Genomic DNA, 18,070 nt, shown 5'->3' with positions numbered 1-18,070 from the left:
AGGCAAAGGTAGATCATCTTTGCTCCTCATTGACCGATGCATAAGATTTTCCTTGGTTATTTTTTTCCCCAAATGTTCTACTTCTGGCTGGCACAGGTGTCTTTTGGGGTAGTAATCATTATGTGGACAGGAATGAGTCAGCAATAGCAAATAGCTACAAGTGGTAGTTTAGTTTCTAGGGCTGGAGTTTTCTTTCCATCCCAGACAAACTTCTGAGCCATTGGGCACAGAAGAAATCTTCTGGAATAACTCTGAGTCATTGAAATGTTCTCCCTGGAGCTCTAGATCAAAAGGAACAGTCATTTATTTCTTCTTCCACTATGAAGTGCTCAGACAGCATGGACATGGTCTGGGTTTAAAAACAGAGACATCCCAGAAAAATGTTCCATACCCAAAACCAGTCCAATATGAGGCTGCAGCAGTTGCCTCTTGTGCACTTCCCTCGCAGCTGTCCCCGGGGGGGTAACATGGGTGCCCTCCCGCTGGGGGGATCTCCTCTGCATTTCAGAAGCGCTGCAGCAGTGCTGCGACCTGTCCCAGCTCTGGTTTCGGGAGTTCTTCCTGGAGCTGACCATGGGCCGCCGCATCCAGTTCCCCATCGAAATGTCCATGCCCTGGATCCTCACGGACCATATTCTGGAAACCAAAGAACCCTCTATGATGGAGTAAGAGCTGATGGGCTGTGTTGGGACTGTGCATGCGCTGGGGCTTGGGGTTTTGTTTTGGAGAAGGGTAGGCTGGTGATGAACAGTCTGTTTGACGTGGGAGGGAAAATAGATGTTTCTTGACTTGCTGTCACGTGGACGTGTGCTGTATGAATACCTTGTTAGCAGATGCACATGGGCGGCTTCCTGGCACTGGCACTTACTTATGCATCATAAACCAGCAGTTGGCAACTGCTCTATCCGGCTGTGGGCACAACTTGGTGGTACCATCATCTGCATGCAGCAGCCAGACAGCATGTGCAACCAAAGGGATGTGGGCCCTGGCTAAGGCACCTAAACACTTTTTTTTTATATATATACATGATAAACGATGAGAGGATTTGCTATTATGCAAGTGTAATTATGTTCATAATATCTTCCTCATCAGGAGAACTTTATTTTCCATTTTACGGCCATTGTGAGAGCACTCTGTGGAATGAGTGCAGGATGAAAGCTTTTTTAAGGGCAGAGAAGGAGCAAGGGTTGATTGAACAAGTCACAGTTAGCTCAAATCCAGATCTGTTCTAGCTGCTTCCAGCAGGACACAAGGAGCGAGAGAGGGGCTGAAGGGAGTGGAAGTGATAGGAGTGGAGTCAGAGAAAAGTAATTTTTGTACCAAGCCGGGTACGTGCACTGGCTGCCCTTTATGCTGATATGCTCCAAAGTTAATTTAAGACATGATCCATCTTCTTGCCCTCAGGTATGTACTGTACCCCTTGGATCTCTATAATGACAGCGCGTACTATGCTTTGACCAAGTTCAAAAAGCAGTTCCTGTACGATGAAATTGAAGCTGAAGTAAGTTCTCTTCATCTTTATTGTATGGAAAGAGCTCACTGGGGTCACATTGCCCTGTTTGACAGCCCCACCCAGCAGTTCAGCGAATTCATTATAGGCATCTCCTGAAAAAAATACCCCATCAGACCCAAGAAGTTTTCAAAAGATCAGAATTTCCAGAGATCCTACAGACTCTGCCGATTAAGGGCTTCAGCTTAGCTGTACCCATGGGGAACCGTGGAAGCCAAAGGCTGTCAAACACTGGGGGCATGGAAGAGTCTGTCTGATGGGTAGAGGGTTATGAGACATCAGAGGAAAATGAGAAACTCGAGATCCCTAAGAGAGAAGGATGACTGAGGATGGGGGACCAGGACCTCTAAGAACACGCAGAAACTATAAGAGAGAAATGTAACTGCAATTTTCTGCTTACCTTTAGCATGAGAGAACTGCAGTGTGGTTTTTAGTGTGACATACATGTATGTATTAAATTAGAGCTCTGTGTTAAATTGTATTGATCTTGCATGCGTGGGAAGGAGCTGCTCTGTGCTGGGTACACCCTCACAAACTCTTGTTTTTTCTCCCCCAGGTGAATTTGTGCTTTGATCAATTTGTGTACAAGCTGGCAGATCAGATCTTTGCCTATTATAAAGCAATGGCTGGCAGGTAGGAGAACCTGAACCTGACTGCTGCTGCTGACTGATGATATTGCTGTTAACCAAAAGGTTCCCCTCAGGCAGTAGCTGCTGCAAGTAGACATAACAAAATAGATCACCCCTGTCCCACAGAGCTGGCTGTCCAAGTCAGACCAGTGTAGATGGGGCAAATTAATTAATGGTGGCAAGGAGAAATGGTTAAAAGTGAAAAATTATAATTGGCATCCTAAGTAGCTGTCTGAGTACAATTTGTGAGAGCAGCAGAGAAGCAAACCGAGCCTATTGAAGACATTGCTTGACTTCTGTTTGTGTACCAGGCAGGTGAGTGGAAGCCTCCCATCTCTTAAGAAACAGGAATATGTACTTGTCCTCACCCTAGTAAAGCAGCAGGACTTGTAAAAGCCAGAAGGGTTCTCGGTATCTTAGGTCACACGTCAGACCAGCTGACTGTAGGACTTCCGCAGAGTCGCTTGCTCCCTTGTAGGGAGATAGGCCCTTTGTGACATTTCCTTCGTAGCGATTTAAAGAACATGGATGAACTCCAGTGAGAGTCCTCCTCTCATGTCCCAAAAGGTGAACCAAGTCTTTGGTGCAAGGAGTTTTGTCTCTAGATCACATTTGGCCTTAAAGAAGGAGAGCAATCACCCATCACCAACCTAATGTTCCCACAGCAGATCTTCAAGGAGGGATCACACCAGTACCTGTCACTAGTGATAGCTTTCAGCACAATCTTTTATCTTTTTTTAGTGTTTTATTGGACAAACGTTTCCGGGCTGAATGTAAGAATTACGGGGTGATTATTCCATACCCACCATCCAACCGCTACGAAACACTGCTCAAGCAGAGGCATGTCCAGGTACAGTGCAAGCGGTAGACTCCAGTACTCATAGCTCTTGGTCTATTACCCTTTTGTTAGTGGGTGGCAACCTGGTACTGGGCTCAATTGAGATCAGTGCTGGAATAAGAAGGGTGGAACCTGTTTCTGACACACCGCGCTCATGCATGGGATCCAAGGGGAGAATGAGTTATGCGCCATATTTCCCTCCTTCCCTCTTAAATGATGGTAAACCCAACTGAGGCCTTTACATCACCGCTTTCACATTTAAGAGGATTGGGCTGTTTGGTTTTAATTTGTGTCTGTTAAAAAAAAAATAAAGTACCTTTTCCCCATCTGTATATAATGTGCAAATCTCTTCTTTTCCCAGTTGCTGGGTAGATCAATTGACCTGAACAGGCTCATTACCCAGCGTATCTCAGCAGCGATGTACAAGTCATTGGACCAGGCCATTAGCCGCTTTGAGAGTGAAGACCTGACATCTATAGTGGTAAGAACTGTTACTGACCAAGAGTATGAATAGAGAGAATAATACGCTCCTGTCAACTGTCTTCTGCTTCAAGTCCCACCTACAGTAGGTTTCAGACAGCTGTGTATCCTCCTTTATGCTGCTGAGTCTCTACTATTTGTATTTATGCAGCTTTAATTGCTTTATTATTATTGGACCATTAAGTATCTTCATAAATCATAAGGTGACAGTCAGCAGTTATATTTTGCAGAGCTCATATAAGAGAGTCCTGTAACGTGGGAGAAGGAAATCCCCCTTTTGGATGAAGGTGGCTGAGACATCATTTGTGTGTGCACAGAATTTGCTGCCTTTGACACGTTACAGGAGCATCAAGGTCAAATAGTGTAAAATTACCAGTTTCCACCTTTGGAGGATTCTGATGTGAAAGCCACCCAGCACTCAGTGGAGAACAAATTAATTTTGTTTCCTGTGGGTTTAGGAGATACTGGACCAGGACCCCTTGAGTAGAAGTGCAATTGGCCTCTGCCATTGAGTTAAATTGGTGTCTTTATTGTTTGCTACATCCTCACCTGGAAGGTTCTGTGTGGATGTGGATATAAAATCATTCCCCTGGCAATTAGATCAGCTCTTTCTCTTGTCATCTTGGTAATATGTTGCATTTGCTGCTGCTTTATGTGCTGCAGGAGCTGGAGTGGCTCTTGGAAATAAATCGCCTGACTCACAGGCTGCTGTGCAAGCACATGACTTTGGACAGCTTTGACGCCATGTTCCGGGAGGCCAACCACAACGTCTCCGCACCCTATGGGCGCATCACCCTCCACGTCTTCTGGGAGCTCAACTTTGACTTTCTACCCAACTACTGCTACAATGGGTCCACCAACAGGTGAGGAGGAAAAGCAAAGCAGGGGGCATCTGGAGACCCTCCTTTCCTTTCCAAAATGTCAAACCTGCCACATAAAATTCACGCGCATTGTGGTGCAGTTTTCATTCCCTGTGGGATGCAACAGTTACCGTTCAAGTGAAGTTAAAGCCCACCAGCTCCCTTGAAAATGTTAGTAACAAATTCAGGCAACAAAGTCGGACAGGGATTGCAAGCAACTGAGCTACTTTGGTTTAGAAGGTTGGTTTACGGAGCAGCAGAGCTGTGGTAGCTGCTCACGTACGGGTTTCTTGCCTGTCCCAAATGAGAAGAAACCTCACCTTTGGTAGGTTAAACTGACGTTTTACACCACCAATAGATTGGGACAGGAGTTTGTGTTCCAGTTCATGTAGCTCAAGTGATGAACTGCTAATTAGTCTGCAGCTGCAGTTCATCCCAGACTGGGCCATATCTGCACTCAGCACAATTAATGGGGCTCTCACCACTTTCCTCCCCGTCTCCTGCGCCCACCACAGGTTTGTGAGGACAGCGATCCCGTTCACACAGGAACCCCAGCGGGACAAGCCAGCCAACGTTCAGCCGTATTACCTCTACGGATCCAAGGTCAGTAAATGAGTCACAACAGCCAGACGGGGTGGATGTTGGAAGTATTTATTTAGGAAGAAAGAAAGAAATGCAAGAACTAGTTCATTAACAGAGTGGCGGGTGCAAATGTGTAGGGTCACGTTGCCGTGTGAAACCAAAAAGCCATGCAAGAAGCAGATTCAGTGTGCTTTTGCTATTGCTTTCCCACATTCTTTTCCATAACATGCCTACGTTAGGGATGCGGACACTGCTCTGTGCACTGTTGGCACTGAGACCAAGTCACATCCATCCAAATGCCCAGAGAGGAGAGCGAGTTGGAGCTCCTCCCCGAGGAAGGTACCACTTCAGGAATCCCATTTGTCGTTCAAAATGGGAATTACTAAAACACTTGTGTGTGCAAATATAGACTAATTAACACTGCCAAAAATCTCTTTTGTCAGGCTGCGCTGACTGTTTATGCAGGCATTATGAGGGCTCGTGGTGTGATGCTCAAGTGTGAAAGTGCTTGAGTGGAGTTTATTTCTTGCCCGCGTTGATTGATGACTCTGAAGGCAACCTACAGCACTGATGCAGATTAGCTAATGACACTACAGTCAGCCGAGCCTGGCTGTTCCCAGAGAGCTGACTTGGTTTCTTTTTAAAAAAAAACAGCAAATGAGAATATTTTTGTCACTCAACAAAAATCTTTCTCCCTGCGACCAATGTCCCCACCTCCTGTTCTACCCTGGGACAAACAGCCCCCGTGGACACACAGACAGTCCTGTTGGCAAGAGCTGGGAAAGAGCAGCACAAACCAAACCTCTAAGCAGGGTCTCCCTTTATTTTGCTCTCACTGAAGGCCGTGCTGCGGCAGGATGGCCCTTTTATCGTCGTTGGTTTTATAGGAAAAAAAGCAGTGGGGAGAGCTATACGGACTCTCCCGGATGAAACTGGAGCTCCTCATTAGCACAGTGGTCATGGGGACTTCCAGAAGCTCCTCTCTCAGTCCGTCATTCAGCGGCCCCTCCGGTGAGCTGCTCTCTTCTCCCACTTCTTCGGGGCTGGCAGCGGGATGCTTCAGCCTCGCAGCCCGGTGGCACCGTGCAGACCAGAACTGCAGGCAGCCGTACGCCAGGAGAGCAATGAAGCAGAGGAGCAGCAGGCTGCTCACCATCCACATGGAGGTGGTAGGTTCGTGCTTAGAGCCGCCGAAAACCAGGGGGGTTTTGTCCTGAGTGTGGAAGGTGGTGCAGTGGTTGCTGGAGGGGTAAGAGTTCTTGCAGGTGATGCAGAGGACGTAGATGGTGGATGGCGTGAGTCGGTGGAGGACAAGGGAGCTGAGGGGGTGAGGAACTCGCTCCTCGCGGTGGAAGTTTTGGCGTAAATAGCCTGCGAAGACGCTGTTCCAGTTGGGGCGGTACATGACATGGTAGTAGTTCTCTGGACAGGGGTTGTTCATGGCCCAGGAGACGGTGGCACTGGTGTAAGTGATGTTGTGCACTTCGATGTTCATTGTGCCCCTGAAACCAGATGCAGGGAGAGGCTGAGTTTCCCGATTAGTGTACAGGCTCAAAGGCCACAGACACCATGAAGTCTTTCCACCAGCTTTACTGGCCCTTAGACTGGAGCCAGGACTACACCTGGCTAGCTTAGATTAGATGCTAGGTCTTAGATGGCTAAAATTACAAAAGAGGAATCCTGTTGGTGCTCAGGCTACTGTATCACCCTGCTTCATAACCAAAAAAAAACCAACTGGGACATAGGGCATAATTTATGCTGTAGTTTGATTTTTAAAAAATCTCTTCTTTCTGACTAGTTTTCTACATAGGAAGGTTTTTTAGCATTTTTGTTTCCCACGGAATAGAAAAGATACTGCAAGCGTGATTAATGTAAACTGATCATTAAACTAACTCCAGCTCGCTTTGTGAAGCTGCCAATAGATATTTTGATTTTACACCTGAATGCCATTTGAAAAGCTGCATAACAATTAATTCACTGGTTTAAGTTGTTGCTGCATTTTTCTGTACCTTACTTGTTGCTTAATAGAGTACAAACTCTTTCTGTTCTTGCAACATCTCACACTTTAACAGCAGGATCTTAAAAGTGAAATCTGAAGGTTGATGAAATATAAAATCAATGCTTTTAGGGAAATACAAATATATGAATAATAAGTACAAAACTTTCCCCCGGATAAAAGACACTGATCACTAACAACTTACTGGTCAGCAACAGCCACAAATCACGTCAGTACATCACTCCTTTAGATCCCCAAAGGGCTCTGTGAGCTTCATCGCAGGGTTATCTCTCCCAACCGGCCAAGTGCTCAGAGCAGAAGCTGCATGCAATAGAACTGTTTTTTTTTTCCTTCTTCCTCTCTCTTTTAATACAACTAACTTTCCTTGAATTCGTTCAAGAATCAGCTCATCTTGATGACTGCCTTAACCATTCTCACATGAAGAGCAGACCAGCACACCCGCGCCCATCGCTGAGCCCTCCCAGAGCCACGGGCAGCCCCTTACCTCCCCGGGCAGATCCCTGGTGACCGTCGGTGCTGGTCGGTGCGTGGCCACGGGTGGGCAGCGCCTTCCCCTCTTCCCACCGCTCACCTCCCTCCTGCCTCTGCTAAATCCCTTCCCCGCGTGCTGCCTCGTATTATACCCGTCTGGGGCTCCGTCATCTCTCACCATAGCAACCAATAAGAAAGGATGGGCAGGCATCTTTGAGTGATTTGGGAATGTTATCCCTAAAAGCTTTTGCCTCCGAGGTTGAAAAAACAAGCCAGGTAGTTTTGTTTGCTGGGTTGGCTGGGGTTTTCTTTTTTTTCCCTGTCCACAGTCCCCCAGCAAGACCATCACTGCCCCCCAGCAGGGTCTGGGCTTAGAGGCACGTTGCACACGGTGTGAAATCCGGGATCCTGACCTGCGGTACCCATCGGTAGTTTAACACTCAGGGGCTTTGTCTTTAATTCCATGATTTCTTGCACATTTAAACTACTGATTTAAGCCAAAGCCAGTGAGCAGTAGATTTTCATCCCTGATGCTGCAGCAATGTCCATTAGCTTTTTAATTTTTTTACTAAGGTGTGTGGTAGACGTAGGAACTGGGTTCTCAAAGACCTTGACCTCCTGCTGAACTCCCGTGGGATTAAGACAGACTCTTCTTTGAATGTCCCTGCCTTATAGACAACTCGGGGATGTCCCCTGTCAGTCCGGTGAGAGGGCAGGAGGGAGAGGCCAAGCCAGCGCCAGCAGTGTCCAGGGGAGCAGCCGAGTCTGTGGCCAGGAGGGGACAGAAGTGGCACTGGAGACAGATGTGGCACTGGGCCTGGTAAGGAGAGGTTCTCAACAAGTGACTCGCTGCCTGAAGCCAAAATATATTTGAGAGAGGAACTTTCCTAGAAGAAATGTTAATGCTAGGTCTGGAGTTACTCATTCCGTGTTGTTGCTGGAAAGGTGCTTCCAACACTTCGAAGATCTAAATATCAACAGCGATGAGGTGATGCAAATTGCATCAGGAGAGGCTATTACAAGCCTGGGGAGTATGCGTGACCCTTGCTTTTGATTTACGTTTTGCAATTCTGGATGTTTGGAGTTTGTCTTCCAAGATCTGTATTCCCTTCTGTGTCTGTGAGTGAGCTGTGGTTGCCAACGAGCTGAAACCTGGGAGCAGAGATGAAAATAATTATGGGCAGGGATGGAAACGAAAGTGCTCCCAGGTGGCTTTTTGCTGTTTATATGGCTCAGTCCTGCTTACAAGAGCAGGGGGATAGAGAGCTCTTAGCTGGTCCCATGCTGTGAGTAAAGTGCACCCTTGCCTGCAGGGAGAGAGCTGAGCATCCAAATCCGTGCTTCGGGAAGGTGGGTTACACAAGGCGATAATGTTTTCATGAGAGAACTGCTTTCTCATGGCGTTTGGGTTGTTGAGTTTATCAGTGTTCACAGTTGCTTTGAAATTAAATTTCAGTTGTTCACAAATAAGATGTGTTAGCAGGGAGGGAGGAAACCGAGGGAAACAGGACTAGCTGGATTAGGCCAGCAAAGGGTCCTGCTGACCTTTCTCCATGCAGCGATCGATCCCGCTAGCTCAAAGGGAACCGCAGCAAAGCTTCTGGTGGTGTTGGTATTACCTGCTCCCAAAATCAAGCTTGGACCAGTTTACACTGGTGGTGAGCTTGAAATTCTCCTCTCCCAGGATGAGAAGGTGCTAAAACCATGCCAGTGCCAGGACTGCTCCAGCACTGGGGTTCCCCATATCTGCAGGTGGACGCGGCTCCGGCCCTGCCTGGGACCTCTTACTCCTCACTGGAGGATGCAAACCGTGGCCGTGCTCCGGTAATCATCAGAAACTGAGCCATTTTTTGCAATTCGGCCACTTATAAAACACAGCAGGTTGCCAAGTCTCCGACAAAGAAGCTGCAAAATTACCAGCAGCCCACTACCTTACTGCTCGTTAGCCACTCTCAGCTCTGTAAATGCTTTAGATTGGGCTTCGTTTATGTATTTTCATGAGTGCTTCTGTTTTTCTTGGCACTGCCGAACCCAGGGTCACGCCAGACTCGCTTGAAATCCCTCTTTCCCTCCCCCGGTTGGATTTGCCCCCACTATTTTTTAACGAGCGTGCAGGCAGATGTAACCTGAAGGACAGCGTGTGCTGCCGGCGCTTGTAAAAATAGGACGGCGTGTGAATGGGATGGAGCTGCTCTATTTTCTGCCGCCGTGCCTGCAGCAACAGCGCAAAGCCGTTGAGGAGCTGCGGTTGCTGCAGGAGGTGTTGGCAGCGGGCGCTGCCGGTCCCCTCCGGCCCCCGGTGTGGGCTGCGCTCCCTGGGCTGCCGCGGCCATCGCCTCCTTGGAAATAACAGCAGTGCATACGGTCCCTGAAAACCAGTAGTCGCTATAGCGAGGCATTATGCTGAGACACGGAATATATACTGACACAGCCTCTGTACATAGAATATACAGTCTCCATACAGTATATAAGCATCCCTGCTGCAGTGTACGCGTCCTGTCCACCCCAGGCAGGGAATACGGGGGTTTTGTATGAAAGTCTTAGCACATGGCCGATACAGCTGAATATGGTAAAAGCTTTCTAGGGAGAGTGAAGGTTGCTGTGGCAGGGGAAGGAACCAGGCCATGTTCAGGCTGTTTCACTTAAAGACCTTCCTCTGACAATTCTGGTCAGAACTGGTTTTCACTTTCTTAGACACCATCTCAGCTGTCACACTGAAGTTAGGTTGGCTAAGAGCCTGGGCTAGTCTTGGGCTGTGTGCAAGTCTTTTTTTGTCTCTAAATATATTCCTCTTTCGTTAGCTTTTAATTTTTCCAAGGGGGTTCTGGCACAGGCAGCATTATGTCTATTATCTCTCTCTCTGATCTGTTTTATCAGATAAAACACTCTCTGCTTTCCCTCAGGTGAGCTCAGACAGGTCTGGGTGATGGCCAACAACAAGCTCAAAGACATGGAAATGATAAATGGGTTTTGTTTTGCTTCATTTGCTGCTGAATCTGTTACGGAGCATCTTTAATAACCTCATGAGCTCCCAAAGCTCACACGTACGGATGGCTGTCCCCAAAGACCTGGGCGCAGGGTGGGACACCCGGGCTCTGCGGAACAGCGGGAACTCTGCCCCGCGCTGCAAACCCCATCCTGCCTGCACTCCCAGCGTCCCAGCCCCCAAACCTGCCTGTTTGGCCCCAAACCAAAGGTGGGGCGAACCACTGCAGTGTCTTCAGCAGCCGCTGCTCCTGAGAACAGCAAAACCTCTCGAGAGGTGGTGAGATCGGGGGCTTTGCTCCTGCTCTCCGAGGGGGTGGGAGCAGCCACCCAGCACGGGGGAGCAAGCTGTGCCACGCAGCCAGCTTGTACCTTCAGCTGTTTTGTCTTAAAATATCCGCTGGTGTCATTTTTTACATCCTACAGTCTTTACCCCAAGCTGTGTATCTCACCCTTAAATGGAGTTATATTTTTAATTGCTGGCAGAGTATTATTATTAGACGCAAGCCTGCTGCTAACGCGCTGTGTGGCTCTGCGGAGAGCTTGATGAACCTACCTCATCTTGCAGACAGGCGGGAATGAATCATCCCGCTCGTCTGCAGCCAGTGCACATCCTAAAATGTGTCTTCTCCCACTCAGGCTGATTGCCGGGACCCCCACTTGAGGGAAAAGCCGGCTTGAAAGCTGCTCTCCAGCCCCATTATCCCGCTGAGAGGCGAGGGAGCGCTGCGAGGTGGGCGGCAGCACCAGCCTCTCGCTGCCCATACAGCGAAATGTCAGCCCCGTTATGGGGAAACAGCCGACCTGCTGCTCCACGACTGGGTACTGATGGTGGCCCATCTCAGGGGACCATGGCACGTGCGCAGACTGAGGACCTGGCTCCTAGCTGTGTGAGCGGCAACGGGGCTTCCACAAATGGGTGTGGATTCACGGCTCCCACTGAGATGGGGATATTTAGTTCCCCCCGTAGTCTGGATGAGACCCCGGGCTGCTAACCGTGAGGAAACACCAGGGTGAAGGAGGTTATCTTGGGGTGCGAGGAGGCATCGCGGGGCCGCCCAGCTCACCCCTGCAGCACGGCGCTTTCTGGAGGTGGCGGGGCTGGACCGCTGCATTGCAAAAACCACGGCACCAGACCGCGGTGGGAGCGTGGCTGGGCTGGGGCCTGGCCCTGCCTTCCCGCTGGGACGATCCTGTCGGCCCTTTGGCAAACGTTACAGCTGGGCATCGCCTGGTGTTTAAACAAACCCACTTTAGAAAACAAACTATTGCTGTTTTTCACATGTTTCAGCGTGCGTATCTACTGGCTATGGATCATCCTCCACCTGATGGATTTTTAAAGATTTGGTTATCTAAGGATGGAGATACAAACCTAAGCAGGACGCTCAAAAGCAGTTCTCTTAACAGGAGCTGGCATCCATGGAGCTTCGAAAGTAGGCTTCTATGCCTACGTAATTTTTAAACTCTGGCCCGTACTTATTCAGGGCCCTTTTGTTTAGTTTCGAGGGGAGAGAAAGTTGAGGCATGTTGTGAATGACTGCCCTGCAGAGCCTCCGAGGTGGCCTGTCTGTACATAGTAGTCTTAAAGAGGTTTTTTTCACCTATCAGGACCAGGAGGTGAAATTGTATTTCACCGAAAGTCGGGGACTTTCTAGCTGTGTCTTCTTTCTGCTAGCTCGTTCAAAGATCACCTATGAATTATAGTAGGCAATAAGCTGCTGGACCAGAACAGCGGGGATATTACAAAATGAGGGACAATTAACTAATTGATTAAAGCGACTGACAAGTCTATGAAAGCGTGATCAGTACATCAGTGACATTCTGTACCTGAGAGCAAAGGAAAATACTTTTCCGCTTCTTAGCAAATGACTTCACTTTGTAACTCACAGTAACTCAAATGGAGTGTTAAAGTAAATCTCGAGGAAGTCAGTCAGAATTGGAGGACAACTGAAGCTGTCTGCTGGCTGTGTTGCCGTTGCTGGGAGCAGCAGCATTGGAGAATGGACAACATTTTGTCCCATTCTGCTGCTTCAGCACTTTCTCCCTTTCACCCTAAGCTCTTCAGTGCCTTGGTCCCCCCGCTCCCTCGGCCCCGTTACCGGCAGGGATGGGAATCGCTGTAGAGTGGGGTCTGTGATTTCTGCGGGGACGCAAGCTCCCTGCTCCCGGGGATGCGGTGTGCCTCCCGCACGCGGCGTTCGCACAAGAAGGGAAGTCAGCCTTGCACGGTGCCTCGGGGATACTGTTTAATTTGTTTTCTTGTCCTCATTTAAGAAAGATCTTTTAGTAAGCATGAGCCAGGGGGTTCATCCGTGTTTTGCTGGAAGGGGCATTACATGCCAGAATCTTTTCAAGAACGGGCTTTTTTTGCTGTTTACTGAGGATGCAGTTGTTATAGATGTCGTGAGGAGAGACTGCAGCCCTCCTCTGCTGGGCTGGGTCATGATGCCAACGTTTCTATTGCAGAGCCCGAGCCGAGCATGCGGTGCCTCAGCTAAATCTGATTTTCAGTATTTTTCTTGTAGATTACACAAGTGAATTAATTCCCCCTACTTCTGTTTCCCTCCCGCCAAATGGATCCTCTAAATGTTCCAATGCAAAAACATTGTAGCTGATTTCCAAGGTTACACTGATAGAGTACATTCCTGGAAATTACCCTCTGTTTTCTGCTGCTAAAAATTTATTGGGGGCCGGAGCCACAGGTACTATTCTCCCTAGACCAGCGGTTTTCACAGTCCCATGGAGATGTCTGTGAAGTACAGAGGCTGATGTAGAGCTTTGCAGGATGCAAAAAAGACGTGTATATTCCAACTGCCCTTAGGCTCAGATGCTGCCGTTCCTACTTTTCTTGATAAGCCTCATTTAAAGCAAGCGCCCATAGAAAAAAAATCTGCCCGGTTACCAAAATATAAATCTTTTTGGTTTAGTAGAGGAGAATTTGGGTTTGAAGAGGTGAAGGGCTAGCGAACTGAAATCCTTGATCTGGAATGTATGGGAGAGTAAATTACCTTGGAAATAGAAGTGGCGTTGCTACATAGCAGGATAATAAACCTTGTGATGTGACAGTGTGTTGAGATTAGAATATGTCTTGAGTACATAGGAAGAAAAGCAATCTCCTCTTTGCCACAAGAAGTAGAAGAAATGGGAATTGTCGTGGGTATCATTATTTCTCCTTCTCTATCTTAAAAATTATTTGAAGTGATGGAACGTAATACTGTGATAACAGAATTACTTACAGGTCTGGTAAATGCTCCTGTCATTGTGTCATTGTGCTTCTGATTTCTCAGCCTCTCAACATTGCCTACAGTCACATCTATAGCTCCTACCGCAATTTTGTGGGGCCACCTCATTTCAAGACGATCTGCAGGCTCCTTGGCTATCAAGGGATCGCAGTGGTCATGGAAGAGCTGTTGAAGATCGTCAAGAGCCTGGTAATTCTGAGCCTAACCCTGGCAAGGGAGAAACCTTGAGAGGCACAGGTTGAACAGTCAGCCTGGGTTTGGGTTCATGGTGTTCACATCTGGGTACCTTCATGTCCCTCGATCCACACTGAAACACTTGTATTAACGGTGTGATTTTCACTGTGGCTGAGGAATCCCACTGATTCCCGTGGGATGGTGGAGCGCTTCCACCATCTCGAAGTGTTAACTGTGATCACCCACCCACATCTGGAGGCGGTGGAGTTGACACACTGCTTGCTGAAAGCCATAGGGAAGCAATCGGGTGGGACATGGCACTCATGGTCCCTCAGCACTGCCTGTGCTGCAGTAGGGGAGACCTTCAGGACGTGTGCTCGTGCTCAGCAATAGCACAAGAGCACTCTGTCTCACCACCTTTTGATACCCCTGGAGAGCTGCAGGAAAGTAGAGAGCAGGCAGCAAAACTGATGAAACCAACTTCTTAAGTCTTTGTAAGAAAATGCCTGCTATGGGTGAGTCTGTGTTCAAGCCATGCTGTCCATTTCCATCAGGTGTTCTGAAGCCAGGCTGCTAATTGCCCTATCTGCTTTCTAGTTCTGTCGTCTTTTTCAGAAGAGAAGTGTGACGTCTGCATGGAAATGATCCCGTGTGCTCCCTAAGGGCACTAACAATACAGAGCATTAAGAAGGAGGGAGAGAGTGTGCAAAAATGTATAATTTTTCAGGTCATGCTTTTCTACCAAAAAAGAGACGATTTTCATTCGTTATAAAAATTTAAATTCTGTTTTGACTGCAGTGACGTCGTTTTGAACTTGTCTAACAAAGCAATGTAAAACGGAAAATCTCAGGCGCATATCCAGTTTCCCTACTGTAAAGCACCATAGTTACTGAAGATGTAATTTGTGTCACTCACTTGAGAATGCTGTAGCTGGTGCGCAAGATTGGACAGCATTCAGCACAAAGACAGAGATTTTACATTTGGCTAAACAGTGTTTAGTGCATAATCCCACATAATGTAACTACAGGATGCAGGTGTATGACTCCAAATGACAGCAAGCGCTTTTAACTAAGAAATACACTTTTCTCTTGTCCATTTTGGTTCAAAACATCACATCTGCAGAAACTTGTTCTACATGCATGTAAATTCTTTTTTAAACTCTGAGTATCTAATGATCATTCCTCAGGTGGAAGGAGCATTTCCTGCGCTAGGGAATAACTCCTTTAGCAGCTCCAGTGAAATGCTTTTTGGGTTAGGAGCACAAATCTAAGACTGACCCTTGTTTGGATTTCAGCTGCAAACAAAACAAATGTAGTAAGCTGTACTTTGAAGTTGAAAATCCATGCAGCTGTGATTTTTTATTCGGGAGGAAGCTGTAAAAGCACCCTAACTCATTGCACTTGAATTTTATATCTGGGTGACATCCAAATTAAGCAAGTTCTTTTTGGCCACCAGCTGAAGTCTCATCCTGTGCTGTCAGATGTGGACCCATCCATAACCAGCCTCTTTCAAAACCAACACCAGGAGAAGCCATCGTTCCAGCTTAACCTCCCTTTGTCTCCAACAGTTACAAGGCACCATCCTGCAGTATGTGAAGACTCTGATTGAAGTAATGCCCAAGATATGCCGCTTGCCAAGACATGAATATGGCTCTCCAGGTGGGTGCCGTAGACGGATGCATAATGGTTTGAGGAAGGGCTCGCCCACATGCTGGTACAGCATCTACTCAGGCACACGCTAGTAATTAAACAAGGTTTGGCACCTAACATGCCGGTGCAACACACAGCAAGGCTCTCTGAGACATGCTTTCAGCTGCTTCGCTATTGACACTGGAAAGTACAGGATTCTTTTCCAGGAAATCTCCTGTCAGAATTTTCCCTTTGCACACACAGATTGATTGATTAAGGGAATGTCTTCTGGTAGCTTATGTTTTGTTTCCAGGATTTTGTAAGCTTTTGTTATTGACACTGACATTTTGTTATTGACACTGACATTTTTAAAAAGCTCTACTTAGTTGATGCAAGGACTTTTTTGCAGCATGACTGCAGTCTGCCATTGAGCTGGATGGGAAAACTCTGGCCAGTATACGTGAGCCAGCAACAAGACATCCATTACAGTCTTGAATCTCTTTTTTTCCCTCCGATTAGGAAATCCAAGGTCTTCTATTAATTACTCCCTATTTCCCAAGGGTCGCTGAAAGCGGCATAAGACACTGCGTGCTAGTTCTCCCCAGTGCCAGTCTCCGTCTGTCCATTGAGCGGTTACAGCTTGCAATTTGTGATTAAGGAAATATCAGGCACTGATTGTCTTTTTATCCAAGTTATCGGAGGGCGATTCTGCTCTTGCTTCTCTGACTGTCCTTCCTTGTCTTTTAAGGAATCCTGGAGTTTTTCCACCATCAGCTGAAGGACATCATTGAGTACGCAGAGCTGAAGACCGACGTGTTTCAGAGCCTCAGAGAAGTGGGCAATGCCATTCTCTTCTGCCTCCTTATCGAGCAGGCTTTGGTAAGGCAAAAAACCCCCCGCACCAACAGATCGTACTTGAAATTGCCAGCTCAAGAGTATAAGTGGAAGTGGGTTCTCCAGCAGAAGAGTTTGGGAAATGTTACTTTCCAGCTGCTCGTGTGCTCAGGGTGTCTCTGGGGCTATTATTGGGGTCTGTGGGCATGTCCATGGGGATGGTGTGCCCTGGTGCTTGGTCACTGGCATCTGGGTTTGCTGAAGGAGAATCTGAATACTGGAAGATGTAGATTTAATTCTTGCACCCAAAGCTACCCCGTGTTCATACTTCTCAGAAATAAATCCAACTGGAGCTTATTTCTAGATTGTAAGCTCTTTGGGGCAGGGATCAATACTTTTTTTAATATGCATATTTGTACAGTGGGAAGTAGATTTGAGCCCTCTGCTCTTTTGGGGTGCCAGTGCAATTAAAAAAAAAAAAAAACAAAAACCTGATTCATCTTAATGGTGATAAGGACAAAGCAATCCAACAGGAAGGAAATCTCAGAAGAGCTGATGATATATTTCCTATGACATATCTTCACTGAAAACTTAGCTGGAGTGACGACTTGGTATTGCCGCCTGCACAAGTGTGTTGTACGTGCCCAAGTCTCTCAGCCTCTCAGCTCACGTGATGCCCTTTCCGGTATGGGGCAAAGGCTATGTCTGAATGCCACACATCTTCTTAGCCTCTAGTTTTTCCCACAAAAAATTTACTTCATAATGAATTTATCTCTCAGTTTGGCCTAAAGCCAACTGAAGAGTGTTCAACAACACAATTTCACATTAAAAATGCATATTTCATGTCATAATGGTTTTTGGCAGGGTTGTTTCAGTTTTTCCAGAAATATTTCAGAAAGACTTCCCTAACATACGATGGGATTTCCAAGCAAAGCCAGAAGGTTTTGTTTAGAGCAAAACCAAAAGAAAGTTCAAAGATTCCAAGTTTTATCCAACCATAGAGCACAGGGAAAACTGAAAATCTCTGCATGTCCCCAAAATGGGTATTTCTGCCTTTGCCTTTGCATTTTAACCCGAGATACAGAGACTTTTACTTCCTGATATGATGTATCAAACACATTCAATGAGCAGTAGTTGCATAAGATTAAGAAAACTAGAGAGATGCATATCACCTAGCAGCTTGGCTTCATTTTATAGAATGACCAGAGTTGCCAGCTATATCCTGGCACTTTCTGTTCCTTTAGTGGCTTCATCACTGCTTTCTGCTGTTCTCAGTGTTGGATTTTATGCTGGATGTACTGCATTTGCCTTTTGTGTTCCTTCTTTAAATGGACACTTAAGGGACACGTGGTGGTTTCTTTTAGAAATCCTTAATTTCAATGCAAAAATATTCCTCCAGTCCCAGGAGCTGTACATCAGCAGTATACTGGCATTTTAGAATAGCAGAAAATAAAGGAAAGAAGATGGTGAGAATTTGGGGATCCCTTTAGGAAGGCTGCCCATCAAAGCCTACATCTGCCCACTCTCCGTGCCAGCCAAAGTCTCTCCCTCTATGATCCCCCATTTTTACACACAGAAATAGGTTCAGAATATAAAGCCATTATGCACGCAGCAGGCACTGGTTCTCGCTCACTGGAAGATGTCAGATGCGTAGAACCATCACGTAACAAGATTTTTCCCTCTAATGGAGCTATTATGCAGCAGGAGCAATTGCTTTTATGGTACAGTTATCTTCGTAGCTGTCAGAATGATCTAAGGCTGGTGGTATTTGCTGGCAGACTGCTCTAGTGAAGATGCAGAGTTTGCTCCATTCTACCCCC

General features: G+C 47.1%; 2 protein-coding genes across 5 annotated transcripts in view; one reads left to right on the top strand and one right to left on the bottom strand.

Annotated features, from left to right (window-relative positions):
* CYFIP2 (cytoplasmic FMR1 interacting protein 2) overlaps nt 1–18,070 on the top strand; it is a gene marked incomplete at its 5' end in the record, with an annotated part of 45,937 nt that overhangs the window by 19,970 nt on the left and 7,897 nt on the right. For all 4 annotated transcript variants that reach the window (XM_082489856.1, XM_082489855.1, XM_082489857.1 and 1 more), the window contains 10 exons: nt 509–665; nt 1,405–1,501; nt 2,067–2,143; nt 2,881–2,989; nt 3,339–3,458; nt 4,121–4,320; nt 4,833–4,920; nt 13,660–13,803; nt 15,356–15,446; nt 16,165–16,295. In XM_082489856.1, the coding sequence (XP_082345982.1) occupies nt 509–665; nt 1,405–1,501; nt 2,067–2,143; nt 2,881–2,989; nt 3,339–3,458; nt 4,121–4,320; nt 4,833–4,920; nt 13,660–13,803; nt 15,356–15,446; nt 16,165–16,295 (1,214 nt within the window). The remainder of the gene's footprint in view (nt 1–508; nt 666–1,404; nt 1,502–2,066; nt 2,144–2,880; nt 2,990–3,338; nt 3,459–4,120; nt 4,321–4,832; nt 4,921–13,659; nt 13,804–15,355; nt 15,447–16,164; nt 16,296–18,070) is intronic.
* Nucleotides 5,732–6,394, bottom strand: FNDC9 (fibronectin type III domain containing 9; the record flags this gene model as incomplete). Its single annotated transcript, XM_082490099.1, has 1 exon — nt 5,732–6,394. The coding sequence occupies one exon, from the start codon at nt 6,392–6,394 to the stop codon at nt 5,732–5,734; it is 663 nt and encodes a 220-aa protein (XP_082346225.1).

This window comes from Vanellus vanellus (assembly GCF_965231255.1).
Source record: "Vanellus vanellus genome assembly, chromosome: 13".
Lineage (NCBI taxonomy): Eukaryota > Metazoa > Chordata > Aves > Charadriiformes > Charadriidae > Vanellus > Vanellus vanellus.
The sequence above is the reverse complement of the archived record's forward strand: the minus strand, read 5'-3'. Positions and strand labels throughout refer to the sequence as shown.